This window comes from Cygnus atratus, chromosome 17 (assembly GCF_013377495.2).
Source record: "Cygnus atratus isolate AKBS03 ecotype Queensland, Australia chromosome 17, CAtr_DNAZoo_HiC_assembly, whole genome shotgun sequence".
Classification (NCBI taxonomy): Eukaryota; Metazoa; Chordata; class Aves; order Anseriformes; family Anatidae; genus Cygnus; species Cygnus atratus.
The window spans coordinates 13777001-13796871 of record NC_066378.1 but is presented as its reverse complement, the minus strand read 5'-3'; the positions used below and the strand labels follow the sequence as shown (position 1 = coordinate 13796871).

At 54.7% G+C, this 19871-nt stretch overlaps 1 protein-coding gene across 1 annotated transcript in view; it reads left to right on the top strand.

Annotated features, from left to right (window-relative positions):
• CORO1C (coronin 1C) overlaps positions 1–19871 on the top strand; it is a 39939-nt gene that overhangs the window by 9028 nt on the left and 11040 nt on the right. Inside the window, exons 2-3 of the mRNA XM_035565759.2 lie at positions 6839–7038; positions 16437–16559. Of these exons, the coding sequence (XP_035421652.1) occupies positions 6844–7038; positions 16437–16559 (318 nt within the window). The 5' untranslated portion in view covers positions 6839–6843. The remainder of the gene's footprint in view (positions 1–6838; positions 7039–16436; positions 16560–19871) is intronic.

Below are 19871 nucleotides of genomic sequence, written 5' to 3'. Positions count from 1 at the left end.
CTGCATCCCTGCGTGTGCTTGAAAGGAGCCCCAGCGTGGGGGATATGCGGGTGAGAGGAGCACGTGCGGGGCAGCCTCTTCCGAAATAATCCATGCTTCTTGATGCCTGGGAGCTCTAGGCATTACAGGCACTTCTGATTCGGAGCTCTTCGTGTTACTATCAGTCACAGCGTGGTTGTTTTGGGGTGCAGCTCTGAAAAACAGTCGTATCGAGTATTTCACAAGTTAGAACCAACACCTTGCGCTTCGTCTCAAACAGCTATTTCAGCTTATTTTAAGTTTGGGTTGTGTTACGGTTTTGAATGTGCTGTGCTCCCCAGTTGAGATATAATCGAATTCCCTGGTAGTTTGTGGTTTAGGTTCCCATCCCAAAATAGAATCTTGCCAGTGGTATAGCAGCTGGAAATTTCAGTATTAAGTTCAGATTCCAGCTTTTTGTCTTTAAAATGAAGTGAAATCAGATGGCAGGGTCTTGCTCAACCTAGGCTAAAGTAACCAAAGACTGAAAATAATCTGTGCACAAATATGATGTATTTTGGAATTGTGACCATCTGTAGTAGTGTTCGCCCGTGGTTTAAATAACTCTGAACATCTGAAAACAAAAGTTCTGTCAGCAACGGACTCAACGTGAATGGATTTGAAATGGTACTCCATAGGGGGAATAGCTTTATGTTTAAGAGCATAGCACTGAGTCAAGGTATTCGTGGTGGTTCCCTTTTCTACCAGAGGTTTCATGCGAAGTGCTGGGGTGAGCTGCATTTTTGTGGCCGCGCGATTTATTTTTTTCCCCCCTTCGCTTCCTCCCTGCCCAAATATCGCAGGACTTGATATGGTGAGACTGAGTCCGCCGATTCCCTTGGTACTGGGAGAGGGAGACGAAGTCCTCCCGCAGCCCTGCTGGTGCCACGCTGGTTCTCCGCCCCGAGAGCCGCTGTGAATCTGCGTGTGGAGGCTGGTCCCAGCCCTGGCCTCGCCTGCAGAACACGTCCTCACCCCGAAGTCCCCTGCAGGCCGCTCTGGGGCTTCTCGACCCATGCCCATTTGCTTCCAAAGAGCAGATTGCCTTTGCCACCCTTGCTATCAGCGTGCCTCGACGGTGGGTGCCAGCAAATGCTTGCCTGCTTGCTTCCTTTGGGTGTTCCTCACTTTCCTTGCTCAAAGTGTCCTCAAATGCTGTCCTTAAAACGAGCTGGCGAGCTCTTCTTCTAGATGAACGTTTCTTCTAAGGTGCTGCCGTGGTTAGTACGGGAAGGCTGTGAACATTTAAGCATTTTAAGGGATATGTGTGTGGGATTGAGCTGAGCATAAGGCAGGGTATGGCTGCAGGCAGCCGTGCGTGCCGCTGCTGGTGCGCGATGCGCGCGCGTGGGCTGCAGGGAACGTGCTGAGGTTGCACAACCGAGCGCTGCGAGATTAAGAAACGCGAGCATGAAGCGATGAGGAAATACCTGGGTAGCGCTCAGCTCTTCCCCTTCTCACGTGCGTTGGGATGAGGCTGTCTGGGGAGTCCCACGTCCCCCAGCCCCTTGGTGGCGGTGCCGGCGGCGGGCAGGGCTCCGCGCGCACAGGAGGAGCAGCGGGCTGGGGTCTCCTTGAGGCCTCCCAGTGCTCGCATCCTCCCTTCCGCGCGTGGCTCTGGGCCTTATCTGCTGCGCGATGCTCAAAACGATCTGAAGAGCGACTCGCTGGATTCCTCATGGGCTTCTTGGTGGTGGCCAGCTCCTTCGTGCACGTGGCTGAGCACCGCACCGAGGGCGCTTCCTCTGCCCCGTGCGCAGGACTTGTGCCTCTGGTTGAAACCCCTGGGGCCTGGTTATGGGTTTAGGACTACACCGTCCCTTCTGATATATTTTTTTGAAAAGGTTTCAGCTCGGAGCTCTCATTGCTTTTGCAGATTAGGCCCAGGAGCCTCACCCCAGGTGACTTTAGGATGACCTTGGACTGTGTGGCTGATGCTCGAGGGATGCAGGCTTCCCCCTCCGCGGCCCAGGAACCCTTCGGCCACGTCACCAGCCAGGCTGCCCGCCCCGTCCAACCCTTCGTGCGAGGCAGATGTCCCCTTATAGCAGGCATTGGTGGTAACCCACCCCGGTGGCATCACCTGTGGTGCCTTGGTTTTTCTCCTTGTCTGCTTCTCATCTGTTGATCGTTATCTGAGACCAAATTTATTTCGGCGCTGCCACTGGAGCTCATGGAGCTTCTTCAGTAAGGCCGATGCTGAATGGAGTTTGGGGGCTTACCATAACCATTGCAACTCGCTTTTCTTTGGGTTTTCCATCTGAGGAGAAGCCCTACTCCTTTCCAGCCCCAAATACCAGCGTGTCAGAAGGAAGCACGGTTCTCCCAGTCTGGTGGACTGGCTCTCCCTCCCCCCCGAGCAGTAGCCTCCGGCTGGCTGGGACTTAAACCAGCCTTTTATTTCAAACGTCGCCCTTTCCAGAAGGGCTCCCAGTCACATGGGCTGAGCAGGATTTTGCCATTAGTGGGGGGTTTTCCTGTAAGTGTTCCCTAGCAGGATGCGTTTCCTCTTGCATAAGCAGACTGAAAACCCTCCGAAGCCACAGAAATACATCTGTTGGCCTCTCTAGACAGATAAATCCTTTATAAACAGGAAAATGGGCAAACTCATGGTAACTCTTGTGACACATCGTGATGGGAGATCAGAAAGGGACGGAATGAAAAGTAGCACTGTGCGAGCCTGGCTGATGGCATCCGAGATCCTTTTAAATGCTGACACAGAGGCCAGAGCCTGAGCCATATGGCGGGCACAGGCAGTGGGAGACGGAACGGAACGGGCGGTGCAATTCAGCTGGAAGTCACTTGACATTTGAGGGGGGAAAAATTAATGAAAATGAACAGAAGGCTCTTTGCTGCGCCCCCGTGCAGGACAGGCAAGGTGCCGGTGCCACGCAGCAGGTCCAGGAGATCAGCGCCGGCGCGGAGCTGTCAGCACTCCTGTCGTAGCCGCCTTTGCAGGGTGGCGGACGCTCCTGTTTTAATTGTGCCGAGGGCTGGAGCTCTGGCAAAACTTAAACTCCTTTCGGCTCCCAGCAGCGAGGCTTTAAATCCTCCAAACTTGTGCTTTACCCCCCCCAAAAAAAAAAAAAAGCATTTCCTGTCTAGCAAGTGTACGAAGATCGTTCCAGCTCCTCGTCTCAGACGTAGCAGCAGAGACAATGATGTAATGAGCCGTCCTGTTTTAAAGCCTCACGCTCCGAAACGTCGCCCTGCAGCCTGGCCACCGAGGGCTGAGCCCCATCGCGGTGTCCCATCGCCAGCCCGTGCTGCTGTGCCGAGGCCAAACCACTCTTCTGGACGGCAAATCGTGGTGGGTGTCATCACTTCTCCTCAAAATCCTGGAGGTGAGCAGGGCCGGCCGCTGCTCGCCTGCAGCCTGCTCCCAAATTCTGCTGGATTTGAGGACGGCAGAGGAGGGAATCCTTTGGGCTTCAGTACTGAGAACAAATCGGGATGCTAAACGCTCTTCCCTTCTAGCAAGAGGCAGGGGATGACTCCTGGAGGTGCTGGGGATCAAACCAGCCCTGCGTTGTTTTCCACCTGCTCGCTTTCTGTGCTGTGCCGAAAGATCCGCGCTCGCCCCTCTGCCTAGCTGGAGCCCACGCATATTTTTTTCTCCCCCCCCCTTCTCTTTGGAGAGCAGCCAGATCAAAATGGCTGTGATCCAAAGCCAAGAATCACTCCCTTTGCTATGGAAATGAGGAGTGGAGGCTGCTCGCCATGTGTTCGCGTGGAGAGCTCCTGCTCGCAGGGATGAGCTGGAGAGGGGGAGACGGCAGCGAAGGAGCGCCCGGACAATCCGCCTTGGAACAAGAGGGGGGGTATTTTGGGGTACTCTGACTCTCGGCATTTTTAAGAGTCATTTGTAGTAAATAACAAAAAAAAAAAAAATACCGTATCTATCAAATGGGAAATAAGGTGGTGGAATATCACCGTTGGATAAAAACGTTTCCCTTCCACGGGAGCAGCAGGCCGCCTGTATCTGACGTTTGCAGGGAGCGTTCTCTTTGTGGCGCTCCGGTATTGAGCGAGCGAAGGAAAGGCATAATTACCCAAGCTCCACAAATAATCCTTCCTATTAACCACCAGGTCCGTGTTCCCGGCGTTAAAGCAGACAAATTGCAAAGCCCCCGTGTACACGAGACGTTGGCGCTGGGCAATTTGCTGCGCGTTAGCTCCGCGAGGCAGGGGGAAGCCCTGGCTTTACCTCCTTCTAAAACATCGGATTTTAATCCTGGTGCACAGCGGGCTGGGAACGGTGCTGGAAATTGACTGGCCGGTGCACGGGGCGGGTTACCTTACCCTTATGGACCCCAGGTAGCTGAGTGAGTAGGATTTGGCTGCGAGAGATCTGCGGGGGTTTTTTCTTCTCGAGAGGGAAAGGGCTGAGCTGGCCTCAGGCTTCCCAGCGCGCCGGGCAGCGTCCGCGGGGGCTGCTGCTGAGGGGGGACGTGGCCCCAAAGCGCTGCCGCCAGCCCAGCCCTACCGGTGTGACCAGCAAAGGAACCGGGGTGGCCGGGCTGGGGGCCGGGGACAGCCCTGCCTTGGGCTGGGAGCTGAGAGCCGAGGGCAGGGCTGGAGGTACGGAGTCACGGAGGTATCGCCGGGAGGAGACGCTCCCAGCTCTGTCGGTGTCTGCCGGGTCCGTCGGTGAGGCCACGCAGTACGCTGGGCGTGGAACTGCCTTTTTTTTTCATGGTGCGTCCTAGTCAGGCCTCGGGCAGCTCGGTGGGGTGGCGTTTCATTTCTCGCAGGGCTGAACTTCACCTCTTCAGGCTCCGCACGCGTTTTGGTGAGGCCGAGGCCCCTCTGGATGGGACGGGGGTGCAGGATGCGTCCCCCGGGGCCAGCAGAGCTGCTCCTCGGTCCCTCCGTGCTGCGCCGCCCGCTCGCCCGGCCTCTCCCATCCCTGCCGTGCCTCGGCCCCTTCCTCCATCCACAAACGGAGCAGAAGCGCTGCTGGCGGAGCAGCAGCAGTATTTCACCCCGTGGACGGGCACACGTCGGCACGAGACGGTGGCACGGCGGTTTGTGCCGCAGCCCCGCGGGCCGGGGCTTGCTCTTATCGGCGCCTGGCGCTGACGGGCAGCGACTGCTCCGCCGCTTCCCTCCGGTGCCACTGGGTGCGTCCAGCTGGGACGGGCCCCGCGTTTTCGCGTACGAAACGTTTGGCAGAACGTGTGTGACGCCATTCCAGTGAGTACGGGGGAAGGCTGAGCTCACCTGTAATGCGACGGCAATCGCTGATGGGTTGTACGGAGCTTTTTTCCTCTGGACCTCTTGAGCACCCCGGTCGTTCACGGCGTTTTGCATTTAGAAACGACGGCTGGTTTTGCTAAAACTGCACAAGTTTGTAACCAAATGGCGCTTGCAGCTCTTCTGTAGCTTCAAAGTGACCGGGTTCATTCAGGAGACTTAAAGGACGGTCGGAAACGGCCCTTGTCCGTGCAGCGTATGCTTTGGCAGGGCCTCGTGTGCCACGTTCAGCTGTGCTGGAGCAGGGGAGCTCGCTCGGGGCCCTGCCCTGCTCCTCACCTGCAGGGGATAGGGGCAGGACGCCGTTACCTGCGTCCTCAAGGGAGCTCACAGGGCTCCGAGTGCGAGCAGCCCGGTGGGAGAGGTGCTGCCAATGCTCAGAGGTGACAGCAGCGCTCCTTCCGAAGCCCCTTTGGCTACGCCCTCGTGCAGGGGAGCTGCCGTTAGACGGCCACGCGGCCTTTTATCCCTCCGGCTCGCAGGCAGGCCGTGCTAGGGGCGATGCCCTCGAGCCCTGCTCAAAGCCTCTCGCTCGAGCATTGGGTCTGCCACGAGCAGCTCCGCCAGGCAGCGCGGCTCTTCCCAGCCTCTGCCTGTGCTCGGGGACCTCTTGGGAGGCAAGGCAGGAGGTGGACGCTGATATTTTCTGTTCTTTGCTTTCCCTAGAGTCTGGGGCAGAAGCGTTTTTCTCAAACGTACAAAGCAAGATGCTCGGTGGAGGCTCCTCCTTTTCCTGCAGAGTTGGAGGGAGAAAGCCTTGTGGGCCAGGCAAACTTCACCGCCCCAGGCGTGCACACTCCGTAAGGCCACGATACCAATATTGTGGTCATAAGACCCAAATACCGCTCGCTCCCAGGGCCGGGACCCGCGCAAGGTCCCGTACCCGTCGTCTTCTAGGACTCGAGCGCTGGAATTTTCCGCGCCGGTCGGTTTCCCTCTATTTTAACTCAAGCCTTCTTGAAAATCCTTTTCTCAAGAGAAGTGCTACGGACACACTAAGTTAATTTGAGTCATTAGGTTATTTCCATTACTCTTTTCTGCCTAGGAGACTAATTTTATTATTTTTTTAGTGAGATTTTGGAGTTAGAAGAAAGAAGTGGAAGCTAGCTAACATGTGGAACCACTTCACAGGAACACCGGATTTTGAGAGCTCGCATTTTTATTTACATCCTCTGGACCCCGTCTGACTTGAAAGTAAACAAGTTCAATCCGAGCCCAGATTTATCCCTGAAAATATGTGGAGACTTGTCTAAAAACTGCTTTTAGGATTAGGAACTTCCTTCTCTGCTAAAAGAGAACGCATCTACAAGAGCAGCGCCGCCGCTTAGCCAGCGACCTCCTTCTGTAGCACACCCTTGGAAGTGCAGTTGGGTCGTGTTTGGTACGAGACGGTCTGAGACTTTTTTTTTTTTTTTTTAAATAAAGGTAAAACTGAGAACTTCACAGGTCTAGAGGAAGTTCCCAGGAGTATTGTTTGAAACTGGGTTTTGTGGTGGTGGGAGCTGGGCGACGGCGAGGTGACGGGGCGCTGCTGACCACCACCCTTTGAAATTCCTCCCCGCAGACACGATGAGGCGAGTGGTACGACAGAGCAAATTTCGGCACGTGTTCGGCCAGGCGGTGAAAAATGACCAGTGCTACGACGACATCCGCGTCTCCCGCGTCACCTGGGACAGCTCCTTCTGTGCCGTGAACCCCAGGTTCGTTGCAATAATCGTGGACGCGAGCGGCGGCGGAGCGTTCCTGGTGCTGCCTTTGCACAAGGTGAGTGCTTTGGGGAGTTCCTCGCTGCTACGCGCTCAGCTTTCTGCTGTCACTTCAGCACTTGTTTGTGAACATCACGCCTGTGAAGTCTCCGCTGTGCTGTGACAAACGCAGCTCGGTGGTGCCGTGTAAGAAGCCGTGTTATGTGTCTCTCATCAGAATAATGCTTCCTGTACGTTACACGCGGTAAACAAGCGGTTTGCTCGACTAATCTAAAGCAGTTCCTCCCGTCAGAAATTTCTCAGTAGAACTCCTGCTCCCTGCGAAGCCTCTCGCGATAGCTGCGGTCGGGCTTTTCGGCCGTCAGGGACTTGGTTTCGGCGAGGATCGCTTCGTTCAGGAACACACCCGCCCCCAAATTGCTCCGTGCAGCCCGGGATCAGGTGCGTGGCACCGCTGGGTGCTGCTTCCAAGAGGTGCATCTGCATAGCCCCCGTGGCCACGGGCTCGGAACTGGTCTAGGCTGCTGCTCGTCCTGTCGGTAACGCTTCCATTACGTGGTGTGCAACGAGAACAACCTTGGTAGGGAAACGGCTCCTCCAGGACCTCCGCAGCTCTCCCGGGGTGTGTGGCTGTGTCTGGGCTTTATTATACACAGCCAGGTCTCGTTAGCACTTAGCACCTGGCACGGAGAGGAGCGGTGCTCCAGCTGAGCCTGTACAAGGAAGACATCCCTTATGTTCTGTACTGTGCAAAATGCTGCCACGTCTCCAAGAAATAGTCTTGCAGCGGGGCCGTATGTAGGCTAAGTCTCTCCCATATGCTTTGAATGTTGCAGAACCCCAGGGATGTGCTTTGTAAGGCTACATTTTGTAAGGTTAGGTCCCTGCCCACCAGCTATGAGAACTCAGCCTCTTCCAGATACTTGACGCAGCCAAAGATGGGCGCAGAAACCTCCCTGGCAGTCTCTTACAATTCTGTGGTACCAAAGCATACGAACGAGCAGGAGCGGTGTCTCGGGCTGCAACGAATTCCTTCTGCCCCCAGGTATTGCAGGGAAAAGCCGCAGAGCATCCTTCCTTTCACCTCTGTTGGAGGGCAGCGTTCCCGTCTCCCTTTCTGCTGCACTTTCATTGCAGCCCGTTCACAAGCCCCTAATGCTGACTGGGAAGCCTTTGGCAGGTGCTCGGCCAGCCCGATCCCTTTGTGGGTTCGGAGTTCAAAACAAAAACGAGAAATAACCCTAGACACGTGGTTTCCTTTTAGTAACTTCTTTCCACGGGATTTTTTTTCTCCTCTGAAACTTTACAATTAGTAAGGCAGAGCGCTTGGGAAATGTCCTTAGGAGTGACAGGGGATCGTGTTAAGCATGTATCTTGCTCTCCTCAATTCTGCGTGTTTGGTGCCTCTAAAATCACGTCTAGCTCCACGTACACGGTTAGTGTAAATTATTCCCATTTGGATAAAATCAGTAGTCCAACGCAAACGGATTCTAATTCAGACTTAGAGCCCGGGGAAAGCGTTCCCGTGGTGCCGCCTTACAGAAGCAGTAAGCGATTGGGTTGTGCTGTGAGTCGCAGCGCTTTGAACAAAATGGTTCTTCCCAGCAGAGGAGCACAAGACGAGGAAGCGAGTTCTGCGGCGTGGCGCAGGAGCCTCGTGGTGTTTCCTCATTCCTTTAAAACCTTCCTTTTTTTGTTCGAACCAGTATTTTGCTCCTGTGTGAGTAAGGAGAAAGGAAAGGCTGACGCTCCTTCTCCTGAGACTCTTTCTCCGTAGCATTTTGTGTGTCTGCGACCCTCAAGCCTCCCTCAACCCCAGAAAATGTCCTCGGTTCCTTACCAGCCCTGCCCTTTTTCCCAGCCCCACGTGCAGCTGTGCGCCGTTTATCCCTAGAAATGATGGGTGGGTTTGGGGTTTTTGGGGCTTTTATCCCATTAATCTGTCCGTGCCCCCAGCGCTCTGCCTTGGAGCATCGTCTGGGTGCTTCTACTCGTTCTGGGTGCGTTTGGGGTTTTGGGACGTTTGTCCTGTTAAGCCAGCCATGACCCCAGCGCTCTGCCTTGGAGCATCGTCTGGGTGCTTCTACTCGTTTTGGGTGGGTTTGGGGGTTTTGGGGCGTTTATCCCGCTAAACCCAGCTGTGCCCCTGTGCTCTGCATTCAAGCATCCTCTGGGTGCTTCTGTTCCTTTTGGGTGGGTTTGGGTTTTTTGGGGCATTTATCCCTATAACCCAGCTGTGCCCCAGCACTCCGCCTCGGAACATCCTCTGTGCTTCTGGGCCTTTTGGGTGGGTTTGGGGCTTTTTGGGCATTTATCCCATTAACCCGGCCATGCCCCCAGCACTCCGCCTCGGAGCATCCTCTGGCTGCTTCTGTGCCTTTTGGGTGGCTTTGGGTATTTTTTTTTTAGCATTTATCCCCTTACCCCTCCGTGCCCCCCCCCCCCTCCCCTCCCCTCCCCTCCGGGCCGCCCCCGCGTGTCTCGTCCCCGCTCCCCCGCCCCTCCCCGAGCCGCGCGCGCGCGTTCCCGCGCCCGCCGCAGCGGCACTGCGGCGGCCGCGGCTTTTTTACCATATATGGTCACGGCAGCGCTCGGGGCCGCCGGCAGGCGCCGCGCTGATTGGCGGGGGCGGAGCCGCGGCGCGGCAAGTGCGCGCCGGTTAACCCTTGCGTTGCCGGGGCGGAGCCGCTTATGGCGGGGAACTGCCCTGCCCCGCCCTGCCCGGGGGCTGCGGCACCTCGGGGCGGCCCCAGGGGGCTGCGGGTGGCCGGGGCTGGGCAGGGCAGGGCAGGAGCCTGCGGGCTCTGGGAGCTGGTCCCGGAGCTGGTCCCAGCCGGAGGAGCCCTCGGATGGGGCATTTGGGTGACCCGCACCCATGGGTGCTGGTGGGGGCGCCCCGCTCTGCAGCACCCGGGGGCCGCAGGGAGCCCCCTGGGGAGCCGGGCGATGCCCAGGGAGCTCCTGGACCCCGAGCAGGCAGTCTGGAGGGATGCTTTCACCCAGCTCCATGAGCCGTCCCTCTTTGGCCAGAGCAGAAAATTTGGTGGTGGTTTTTTTTTTTTTTTTGAGCTGAATTTTTTTTTTTTTTTTTTTTTTTTTTCGCCCCAGCACGGGGCTGGGGCAATGGGGACGGGGTTTTCCCCTCCGCAGCTCGCTCCGGAAGACGACGCTGTCACGAGGAGCCCTTTGTTGTGGCCGTGGGTCTCTGCCGAGATGGAAGCCTGCAGCCCAAAGCCGCCTTACGTAAGGCCCGCAGAAGGGGAAGCGCTGCCCTGTGCTCGCGCAGCCCCCTTCAGACACGCCGCTCGGTTTTTCCCTTTGTGTGCCCGCCTCCTTGCACCCTCTCTGCATTTCCATCAGCCGGGTGCCCCGGGAGGCAATTAGCGGCTGGGTGGGTGCGTGCACACCTACGGAGTGATCTCCTTGAAGTACTATGTTGTTCTGCAAGTGACGTGCCTCCGTGCTCAGCCCCGGTGCAAGCTGTTAATTAGCTGGCGGCGCAGCCTCCAGGAAGGACCGGGAGAACCACGCTGGGCTGCGTGGAAAATAAAATGGGGAGCCACTCGCGAGCCCTTCCAGCAGTTCAGCTGGAGCCTGGATGGAAGGGTCTGAATGGCCACGAGCTGCCGCTTCCCTGACTTTTAGGCTGCCGAGGAGCCCCTGCCAGCCCTAGCGCTGTCCATCGTCCTCACAGCAGCGTCCCTGCGACAGAAACTTGTGCGAGGTTAAAGACCACGCTGGGAGGTTCTTCCCTAGATTATGGCCTGACTCTCCAAGTAGTTCTGTACGTTAGGTGGAAGAGGTGAGAACTCAAGGCGACAACTGGGTAAACAAGCAAGTCGTCGGTGTTTTTTTTATTTGTCGCTGTCAGCTCGATGGCAGTGGATCATCAGGTTGTTGGTGTATGAAGCAAGAGGGCAGGCGCTGTGGCTACACACGTCTCACTTCCGTAGGAAACCAAGGAACAAACTCTGTTCCCTGCCCTACGCTCCGCCGACGGCTTGTCCGAGGTGAAGGCGAGGTTGCTGCAGTTTTTCAGGCCCTGTGCAACGCCGTGCCCGATAGCCTTGCCTGCGAGCAGGTACAAAGGGGACGGAGGTGTTTGTGGATCGCACGCAGCGTTCTCCATCCCCGTGCCGCGTGTGCCGTGGCTCAGACGTGGCAGTGAGAGTCCTGGTAAGTCGTGTAGGTGTCCAACAGGCAGGTGAGCGGCGGTGCTGCTCCGCCAGCAGCGCGAATTTGAGTTGTCACCATGGCGTCATGTCACCAGTTTACGTAGGTGCGAGTCGTGTACATAAGCACACGTGGAGCAGGGCTGCAGGTGGACCTGAAAAGGAGGGTAAAATCCTGAGCTAGCCATTTAAAACTTGCAGCTAAACTGAAATCTGAAGTCCAGGGACAAAATCAGTTCTAACAAGAGACAGTTGCAACTTCCCTCGAGCATCTCATCCAAGAGCTGAGACATGTACGGCCCCGGTGAGTTCTTCAGTCAGACAGGATGGATTAATTCCCCGCTTCACTAGCAGGGGAGTTAACTGCTGGTGAAATCACACTTAGGGGACAGAAGGAAGGAGTGGATCTGTATCTTGTTAATCGTAATGTAATTTCTGGGCAACAGGTCTCTTGTTTTGAATCTCCTACCCAAAGGACTTCCTCAGCTTGGAAGGTAGCTGAGGCTGGAGGTTACGTTCTGAAGCTCGTTCAGAGCTTTCTGCTGGAAGCTGGGAAGGGCATCAGCTGAAATGCAGGAGCCGTGGAGCCCAGGGCACTAGCAGCCAGGGGTTGGGCGTCTGTGTGTTACGGGTTTTGCTGTTTATTTTTTTTGCTTAAAGCCAGCAAGTAGCTGACTTTTGCCTTTGATTTTGCGGAGGATTCTGCAGATGAGCATTCACCCTTCCGGTGTAAAGCACGCCTGGAAACCCCTGCAGCTGGCTCCGGTCAGCTGGAAGCGCGTGGCACGGACACTGAAGCCCCCACGTGCGCCCCGAGCAGCGGTGCCGGCTCTGCGGGGCCGTTCCCAAACCCCGCATCCCTTGCAGGCTGGTGCTGCTCGGGCCGGGCTGGCTGTGTGAAAGACTCCTGCCTGTCACTGTCTTTTTACCTCCCTCCTCTTTGTGTCTCCTTCACGTCTGGGCACCCCCGAACAAGGACCGCTGTCTGGGTGCCGCGGCAGACGGCGGCTGCGGCTCGCGCCGTGCAGCTGCCGGGGTGATCGCAGCGCTGGGGGGCTCGGGGGCTGCAAGAGGCCTTCGTAGGAGGAAGAGCTACGTGGCTTTGCATGCCTCAAACCTCTTCTTGCGCGGCGTTACAGTAGACCTTTTGGGAGCAGCGCTCTTCCTAATCTTCCGAATTAGCTATGGATGCCTCGGTTGGCGTACTGGGTGACTAACGTCTGTTTGTCACGGTCACGGGAGAGCAGAGCACTTTCATTACACCCGCCCGTATTATTTTCTCCCAACTGCCTCCCGTGTGGCCAGCTGGTGCAGCCGGAGGTGGAGGTTCGGTGGGCAGAGCACGTCGAACTTCTCTCCGTTGGAGCCTGCAGAACTTGAGCTTGTCGGAGGGGAAACGCGCGGACGGTTCAGCTGAGGGAGAAGGAGCACCCTCTAAGGAGAAAAGGTAGCGGTCAGCTTGGATTTCACACTTAGCAGTCGCAACCCGATTTCCTCCTGCAAACTTCTGCAAAGCGAGGGTGGTGAAATCGCCTTGGCTTGTGCAATTCGATGCCACTTCCCCCTTGTGCGCGGCGAGCTGGGGGAAGCAGCTGTTCCCCGCGATATTTTTACCATAAGCCAGGAGCTGTTTCCTGCAACCAATTGCCCTTTTCTGGCAAAGAAGCAGTTGTAAGGCAATCATATTGATTCATAAAACTACTGCTTTGGGGAACGGTTTTCCTGTGCTGCTTGTCTGACCCTTCTGGGTTTAAGAACGGAGCTTTTTTTTTTTTTTCCTCACCTGTTGGTTTTTCTAAATGAATTCCCGTGGTGAGGTCAGCCTCCCACCTGTTGAAGGACCTGAACATTGAGTGCGCTTCCAGTCAACATCACCCAGCGTGTTAAAACTAATCCTCAAATTCACCTTTTTTGGCTTTTATAACTTTTTTTTTTTTTTTTACAACTACAGCTCTTACAGTATCAAAAGCTGCTGCTGCGCTACGCTGCTCAGCCGGAGCAGCCGTGGATTATGAGAAGGATTTAATTTCTGGAAGTCATACCGAGTTAATTTTAAGCTGTGTATCAACACTTGAGATTTGTTTTAACTCCTTAACTAATTAAAAGATTACCTTAAAAAAAAAAAATACAAGCAAACCTGGGAGGATTATGTCGGCGTTTTAGTGTGAGAAGTCCCTTTGGGCAGAGCCCCCCGGACAAACTCTGCGGGGTTGGTGCCGTGCAGGGACGCCCGCTCCGGTCCTGTGGCGGTCCCGTTGGAAGGGGAATTCTTTCAAAGGAAGAAAAAGAAGTGGAAAAAAGATGAAATGCCTTCAGAAAGTCAGAAGGAGAGCTCCTGCTTTCTGCTGGGGGTGTTTAGGAGAGCGCTGTGGTTTCTCCTGCCCTGTACAAACCGTTTCTTGTTTCTGACCACGAGTCGGCACCTTCTGCGACAGCGGGGAGACTTCCTCCTTCCCTGAGCGGCGCTGCAGCTGCCTGGACGGCCGTGCTGCCCATGGTTTGGCTTTACACCCCACCTCTGAGTTGGCCACCTAATGTGGGGGGGCCACAGCACCAGCGGTGCCCGATGCACCCGTTGGCGCCACGCTGCTCGCGCTGCCTCTTCCCCGGCAGCATCCTGCTCCACCAGACCAGTGGGACGTCGCCTGCCCTTCTTTGTGCTTGGATTTTGTGAATAAACGTGCTTCAGGTTGCTGCATCTCCCACGCTGCTTCTAAATAACGTCTCGTTCTCCCCTTCCCTACTCTTATTTCCTTTTTCAGGATCTTTTTTTTACAAATGTCACTCCCCGCACCCAGGCAGGACAGGGGTGCACGTTACAAGTGGCAGGTACAAGCTGCTGCTCACCTGTCGCAGGGCGCCAAGCTATTTCTGCTCCACTTAGTTTAACTTCTCCTTTGTGCATCTGCTCTTTCTTCACACTCCAGATGCCGCTGGCCTGAGAAACGCCTGCTCTTCTGGTCAAAAATAGCCGCGCCGGGTAGATCTCAAGTTCCTCAGCTCGGTGGCAAGGCTGAGCTCCGTGCTCTCTCGCTGTCCCGCTTCCCTGGGTGGCCGGGGGAAGCGACCTGCTCCTCTGCAAGCACTGGGCTGCCTCCCCGGCTCTGCTTTTGGGCTGTTTTTTGTTGCAGGAGCGAGGAGGCTTCAGGGCTGGGAGATGCTGCCAGGGCCGGTCCTCCAGGCGCTGGTGGTGGTGGTGGAGCCTCCGCCTCTCCTCCTCCCGGCTGCCCCCGGAGCAGCGCCGCTTGGGGAGCTGATGGGAGCACAAGGTGGCGAGTTTAAAGATATTAAAGATAGCTAGTTTCAAAAACGAGCTCCGTGTGAGGCCATCAAAAGCACGCCTGCTCCCCGCGGCCAGCCGGCTGTCACACTCGCTCGGCTCCCTGCGCTCGTGCTGCCCAGGTTCGTCGTGATCAAAACCGAAAGGTGAAGTTTGTGGTTTCGTTTGTTCAAATTGATTTTTTTTTTTCCACCTCCTTCCAGTAATAAATTACTGTAAAAACTCTAAGCTGAGCTGACAGGCACTTGTGCAGCCTGCAGATAATTACCGTGGGCTCCTCGCAGAGGATTACTCTAAGCCCTGCCTAGGAGCAGGAGCAGGTAGTCACCGGCACGTTGCAGCGTTAGTTTTCTTTTTCCCTTTGGGTTGAGCTCTGTATTTGTATTTGGCCTGTAACGTGACTTCTGAAATATCCTCATGGTCTGTTCATGTGCATACGCTCTGCGTGATTCTTCTTTAATTAGATAAATTAAATTGGGTGGGCTATATGTATCAGGCGTATTAGCTTGTAGAATCCAATGGCACATTATGGCACGCAGGAGGAGTCGCACAGACTTCACTTTTTGAATGTCTGGTTTGTAGCTTTTCACCGACAACGTTTTCACTTTTAATAATTCCAAGACCGTTTGAGTCACCGAGACGATGCATTGATCTTTTTTTTTTTTTTAAACATAATTCGACCCACTAGGAGATGGCCGTGGTGTTGTTTCTGTAATGTAACTCTGTATCTATTATAACTCCACTTCTGTAATGTAAATCTGTATCTTGTTTCCTCGCGGTAGAGGTCTCGAGGTCAGCGGTCCCCAAAAGCCCACGTCCAGCATTATTCTGATCCTTTGTACGCAGGGCAGCTTTGAGTAGGAATAGGAAAAGGAACAGCCCTCTGCGTGGCGATCAGCAGGAGGCATAGGTCAGGAGGCATATTTTAAGAGACGTAATCCCCAGCCTCGGAGTGGTTGGGGAACGTATCACCAAATGGCAGAACTGAAACGCGCCTTTAAAGACCCAAGATGAAGAATCTGTCCCAGAACTTGCCCTCCCTGCCTCTCCTCCCATCGCCCGTGGTTTGCTGGTCCTGTAAAAAGGCCGCCGGACCCTTCAGGGTCCCAGCGGTCCCTGGCCCTGCGGCGCGGGCTTCTCCCGCTCGCTCTGGTTCTGTTCTCCCATTTTTTCATTGCTTTAGACGCCGTTTCCCTGGTGTGCGTCGAGACTTGACCAAGAGGGAGAATGGTGGTAAGCCAGGGAGTGATTTTTGCTTCCTCTTGAGCAATATTTTGAGATTTGGGTCGGGAGCCTCGGGATGCTAAAGGGGTGCTGCTGGTAACCCGTGGGTCCTGCCAGCAGGGACAGTGCAAGAGCTGCGCTGGCATCGCTAGGTCCCTCCAGGACGGTTCAGGTGGGAACATCTCCTGAGCCTGGTCTCTTGGGAAGCCCGCAGAGGCAGGTGTAGGGGTCAGGGAGGGGGCTGCTGTCGCCGTCTGTGCGTCGGCAGCATTTATTTCTGAAAATAGCATTTGCTCTGCATAACCACGTCTTAAAAGCTGTCCGCCCGAGCGAAATACTTTCATGATGAAAGCAAGCAGACTGGGGAAACTCAACGAGCAGCAACACCCTTCAATTAGAAAGCTAGCTTGGTTATCTTTAGCTGCTGCTGGCCGCCGTCGTAAAGCGCAGAGAAAACCAGAGCTTCCTCGTGTGGGCACGGCGTTCGCGCTGCCTGCCCTCCTCCCGAAATGTGGCTGGCCGAAGGGCCGGCGGCTCAGCCCTGCCTCCACCAGCAGGACAGGGGCAGGATATATCCGTGCCTCGCAGAGGATGGAGCCCTCGTGTGCCGGGGAAGGCTCTGGCGCGGCCCCACCAGTGCCGGGGAGAGGTTTGTTTCCTCTGCTGGTGCACGAGATGCTCATGCCGTGGATGTCAAACGCCTTGGGAGTGTTAGGAGGCATCTTCCTGTGCTCTGGGTCGTTGGGGTATTACAGCTCTCTTCCTTGTTTTTCCCTTCAGACGGGCCGGATTGACAAGTCCTATCCAACAGTGTGCGGGCACACAGGACCGGTGCTGGACATAGACTGGTGTCCCCACAACGACCAGGTCATCGCCAGCGGCTCCGAGGACTGCACCGTGATGGTAAGTGGCCCGGGATTCCCTCGCCGAGCGGGGCTTGCTTCGCCCAAGAGGGGTGCTGCAAGTGTTTGTGTTTCGGAAGGCAAATGGGCATCTGATGTCCCGACGCCGAGCGCAAAGTCCTTCCTGGTGTAAGAAGTCACGGGCGTTCTCTGTATCACATTTTGGCTCTGCCTAAGAACTGATGGTGTCTTGCCTGCAGGAGCCAGCTGGATACTGGAGCTAAGCCAGCTCTGGTACCTGTGTAACAGAACTTGGACCCTCACAAACGGTTCTTCCTTCTGGAGAGGAGAATCTCCAGCACTGAGGTCACGCTTGGTAGAATTGGCTTGGCCTGCAGCTTTCTGGTTTTCTCTCGAGTTACTCTTCCATTTTTCCTTCCTCTGGGGATTTGTCTGCTGTTTGAGAAGAGGAGGAGGTGTGCCAGTCAGCGGTGACTTGTTTTGATCTGCAGTGCTTTAGGGAAGGCAGAGGTGGTTCCTTACCTCAGATGTCCTAGCAGATTTGATGGTGTGTGTTGGAAGGAGGTGGGGATTAGAGGGGAACGAGCGCATCTGCTTTCAGAATTGCTTCAGCCCTTGATTTAAGGGTGCTACTTCCATTCTTCATCTATCTACAGATTGTGACTAGATATCAGGCGTTTAAAATATATGGTGACAGTGATCCAAATTCTGCACCTGCCGACCTTGGTCCTGAGTCCTATTTCACCTCTGCCAGGGCCCTCTGAACAATAGACGACCTTGCTCGGTGATGGACGTGGAATCCTGTGCATGCAAACGCAGCAGAATAAGTGAAAGAAAATCCTTGTAAGATGAAATAATGCCAAATAACTTGAGTGATCTTTGGCCATATTTAGAAATGCTGTAGGCTGAATGTTATATTGAAATCTTATTATAGATCATGTCAGATAAATTCCTTTGCTTCTGCTCATCGTTAAAATGTTTGGGAGGGGATTCATCCCAAGAGGCTTATCCTGGGACAGCTCTTGCCCGTGATCTCCCAGTCTTGGAAGCTGAAGCATGTTAACAAAATGTGCTATATTTAATATTAAACAAAACAACAAGCTTCTGTGTTTGTAGCAGTCGCTACTGGGCTAGAGCTGAGCTTTGAAGGATGCCTTAATGTTCCTCTAGAAAGCAGAATCCAGAAAGCCCGTGAGTCAGAGTGAAACACGAGTAGCAGCAGCAGCAGACGAGGCCGAGGTCCATGGCTGCCTTTCTGGAGGCAAAATAAGTCTCTAATCCAAGTGCAATGACAAGTATGTTGCGAGGCTCCCGAGGGACTGAGTTATGTAGAAAACCCAACAGTGTTCAAGTTGTCCCGTGCTCCCGACGCAGGCACAAACTGAACCCAAGAACCGAGGCTGCTGCTCCGCGGGCACGGGTCGCAGGAGTGAGTGGAGTCTCTCGTTGGGTATCACGTAGTTGGTGATGGGAAGCGATGCATCCCAAGTCACTTGGGACACGTGTTAGCTGGGCTGGACAGAGCCGGAGGCTGCATGTAAAGAACATGCCTGGACTATCCGGGAGAGGAACTGGACGAGCTGGTGAGCCCTCCCAGCTTTAATTGCTTTTCTCTCTCGGCACAAGTAATTTGGCATCCTGTTTGCTTTGCTGTTCTTCAGTAAAGGTTTTGGAGACCTGTTTCCTGAACAGCCTGTCACCGAATAAACTCGTCTGACTTAGTTTAAAGGATTTGTAGTTGGTCTTCAGCTCTGACCTCCTCATTAGCCACAAGAAATGCAAAAGTACTGATGTGAGGGAGGAAAATCGTGTGGCTTTCTGCAGAAGTGGCAGCTGCTTTCAAAAAGTAACTTATGTTTTCCAAGGCCAGCAGTTCATTGACGCTGTTTCTGCCCTGTGCTCCTCCAGGTTTTCCATCTTTTCTGCCTGCCTGTTTGTTTTTCCCCCCTCACTTCTCTCCTCTGGTTTTCTGGCCACATTTCCTTGCCTGCAGTGCTAGCACTTCCTGCACTCGTGGGCTTGTCCCTCGGATAAAATCCCCACCAAATGCAGTTCTGTTGGGCTTCAGCCGTGTGTCCGAGGTGAAGCGAGCCCCTTCCCTGCAGCCGTGCCTTTGAGCTCTCTGCAGGGCTCTTGTTGCTCAGAGAAGGTTAACGTGGTGCATTCAAAAGCTAGAAGCATTTTCATATAAATAAAAACTCAGACCTGTAGAAGGTGGAAGTACCCTGTGAGCTGCATGTGAACAGGTATGGCATTGAGTTCGTTAGACAAGGGATTGAAATGGGGTAAAACAGGGGAAGGCAGGCATCTTTTTTTGCTACCGCTGGGTTTTGTAGCTTGGGCAGCTTTAGAGCTTTGCAGACTACTTGCAGGATGCACTGAGATTTCGCTGGTGAGGGGCACTTGCTGGGTGTGATGTGGCACTTTCAGGTGAAGTTCAGTGCTTTGGCTGCCACACCTGATGCATTCAGAAATTATTTGGGGGGAGAGAAGACGGTGGGTGGCAATACGTAGGACACCAAAACAGCCTCGTGGCTCCTTACTGCTCTGCTGCAGAGGAGTGGGACGGGCCGTCCCCATCTCCTCTGCTCTAAACTGCTCTCAGAAGGAGTTCCTTGAGAACGCTGTGGCGTGCAGATACCTTCTGCGGCCTCCTTCTGGTGTTCCCTTTGGGGAAAGATTCTCTTGTGCCTACAAATAAGGAATTATTTAAATATTCATGCTTGGTGCTCCGCTGAATGACTGTAATGTACTGCAGCTTTTTTAATTCAGCTGGAAAATGACTGTATGAAGACGCGTAGACGGTATCAGCTGGCCTTTCTCAGGTATGGAAGATGTGCTCTGTCAGCAGGTGAATACTAACGAGCTTGATTGTAATGGCCAGAGAGGAGTTCATTTGATTGAGCAAATTGTTTTAAGGTTAAACCAAAGCCCTCGCAGCGACCTGAGACAGCAGCCTGGCACCAGGCAGTCCCGCGGGGGGGTGAATTGCTCGGGCACCGTGCTGGGTGGCCGGGCATCACGCTGGGCTAAGAAGGGATGCACGAAGTGCCTGTTCCTGCAGCGACGGGAGAGCAGGGCTGTAGACAAACCCCAGGGCTCGTTCACTCCCTCCTGTAACGTGGATGCAGGAATTGAGAGCATTTCTAGAAATCGGCTCAGTATACGCTGCGGTTTTATGCAGGGCTGGTAGAAGAGACGGGTTTTGATTCTCTTTAAAGGGTAGGAAAAAGCGGTGCTAAACAAGTTGGCCTTATTTTCCTTTCTGCATGCTGTTTGTGCACAACCTTTTCCCCTCCCGCAGCTCCTCTGAGAGCCGAACCTCCGGGCACCACCACGTGCGCCTTCGCTT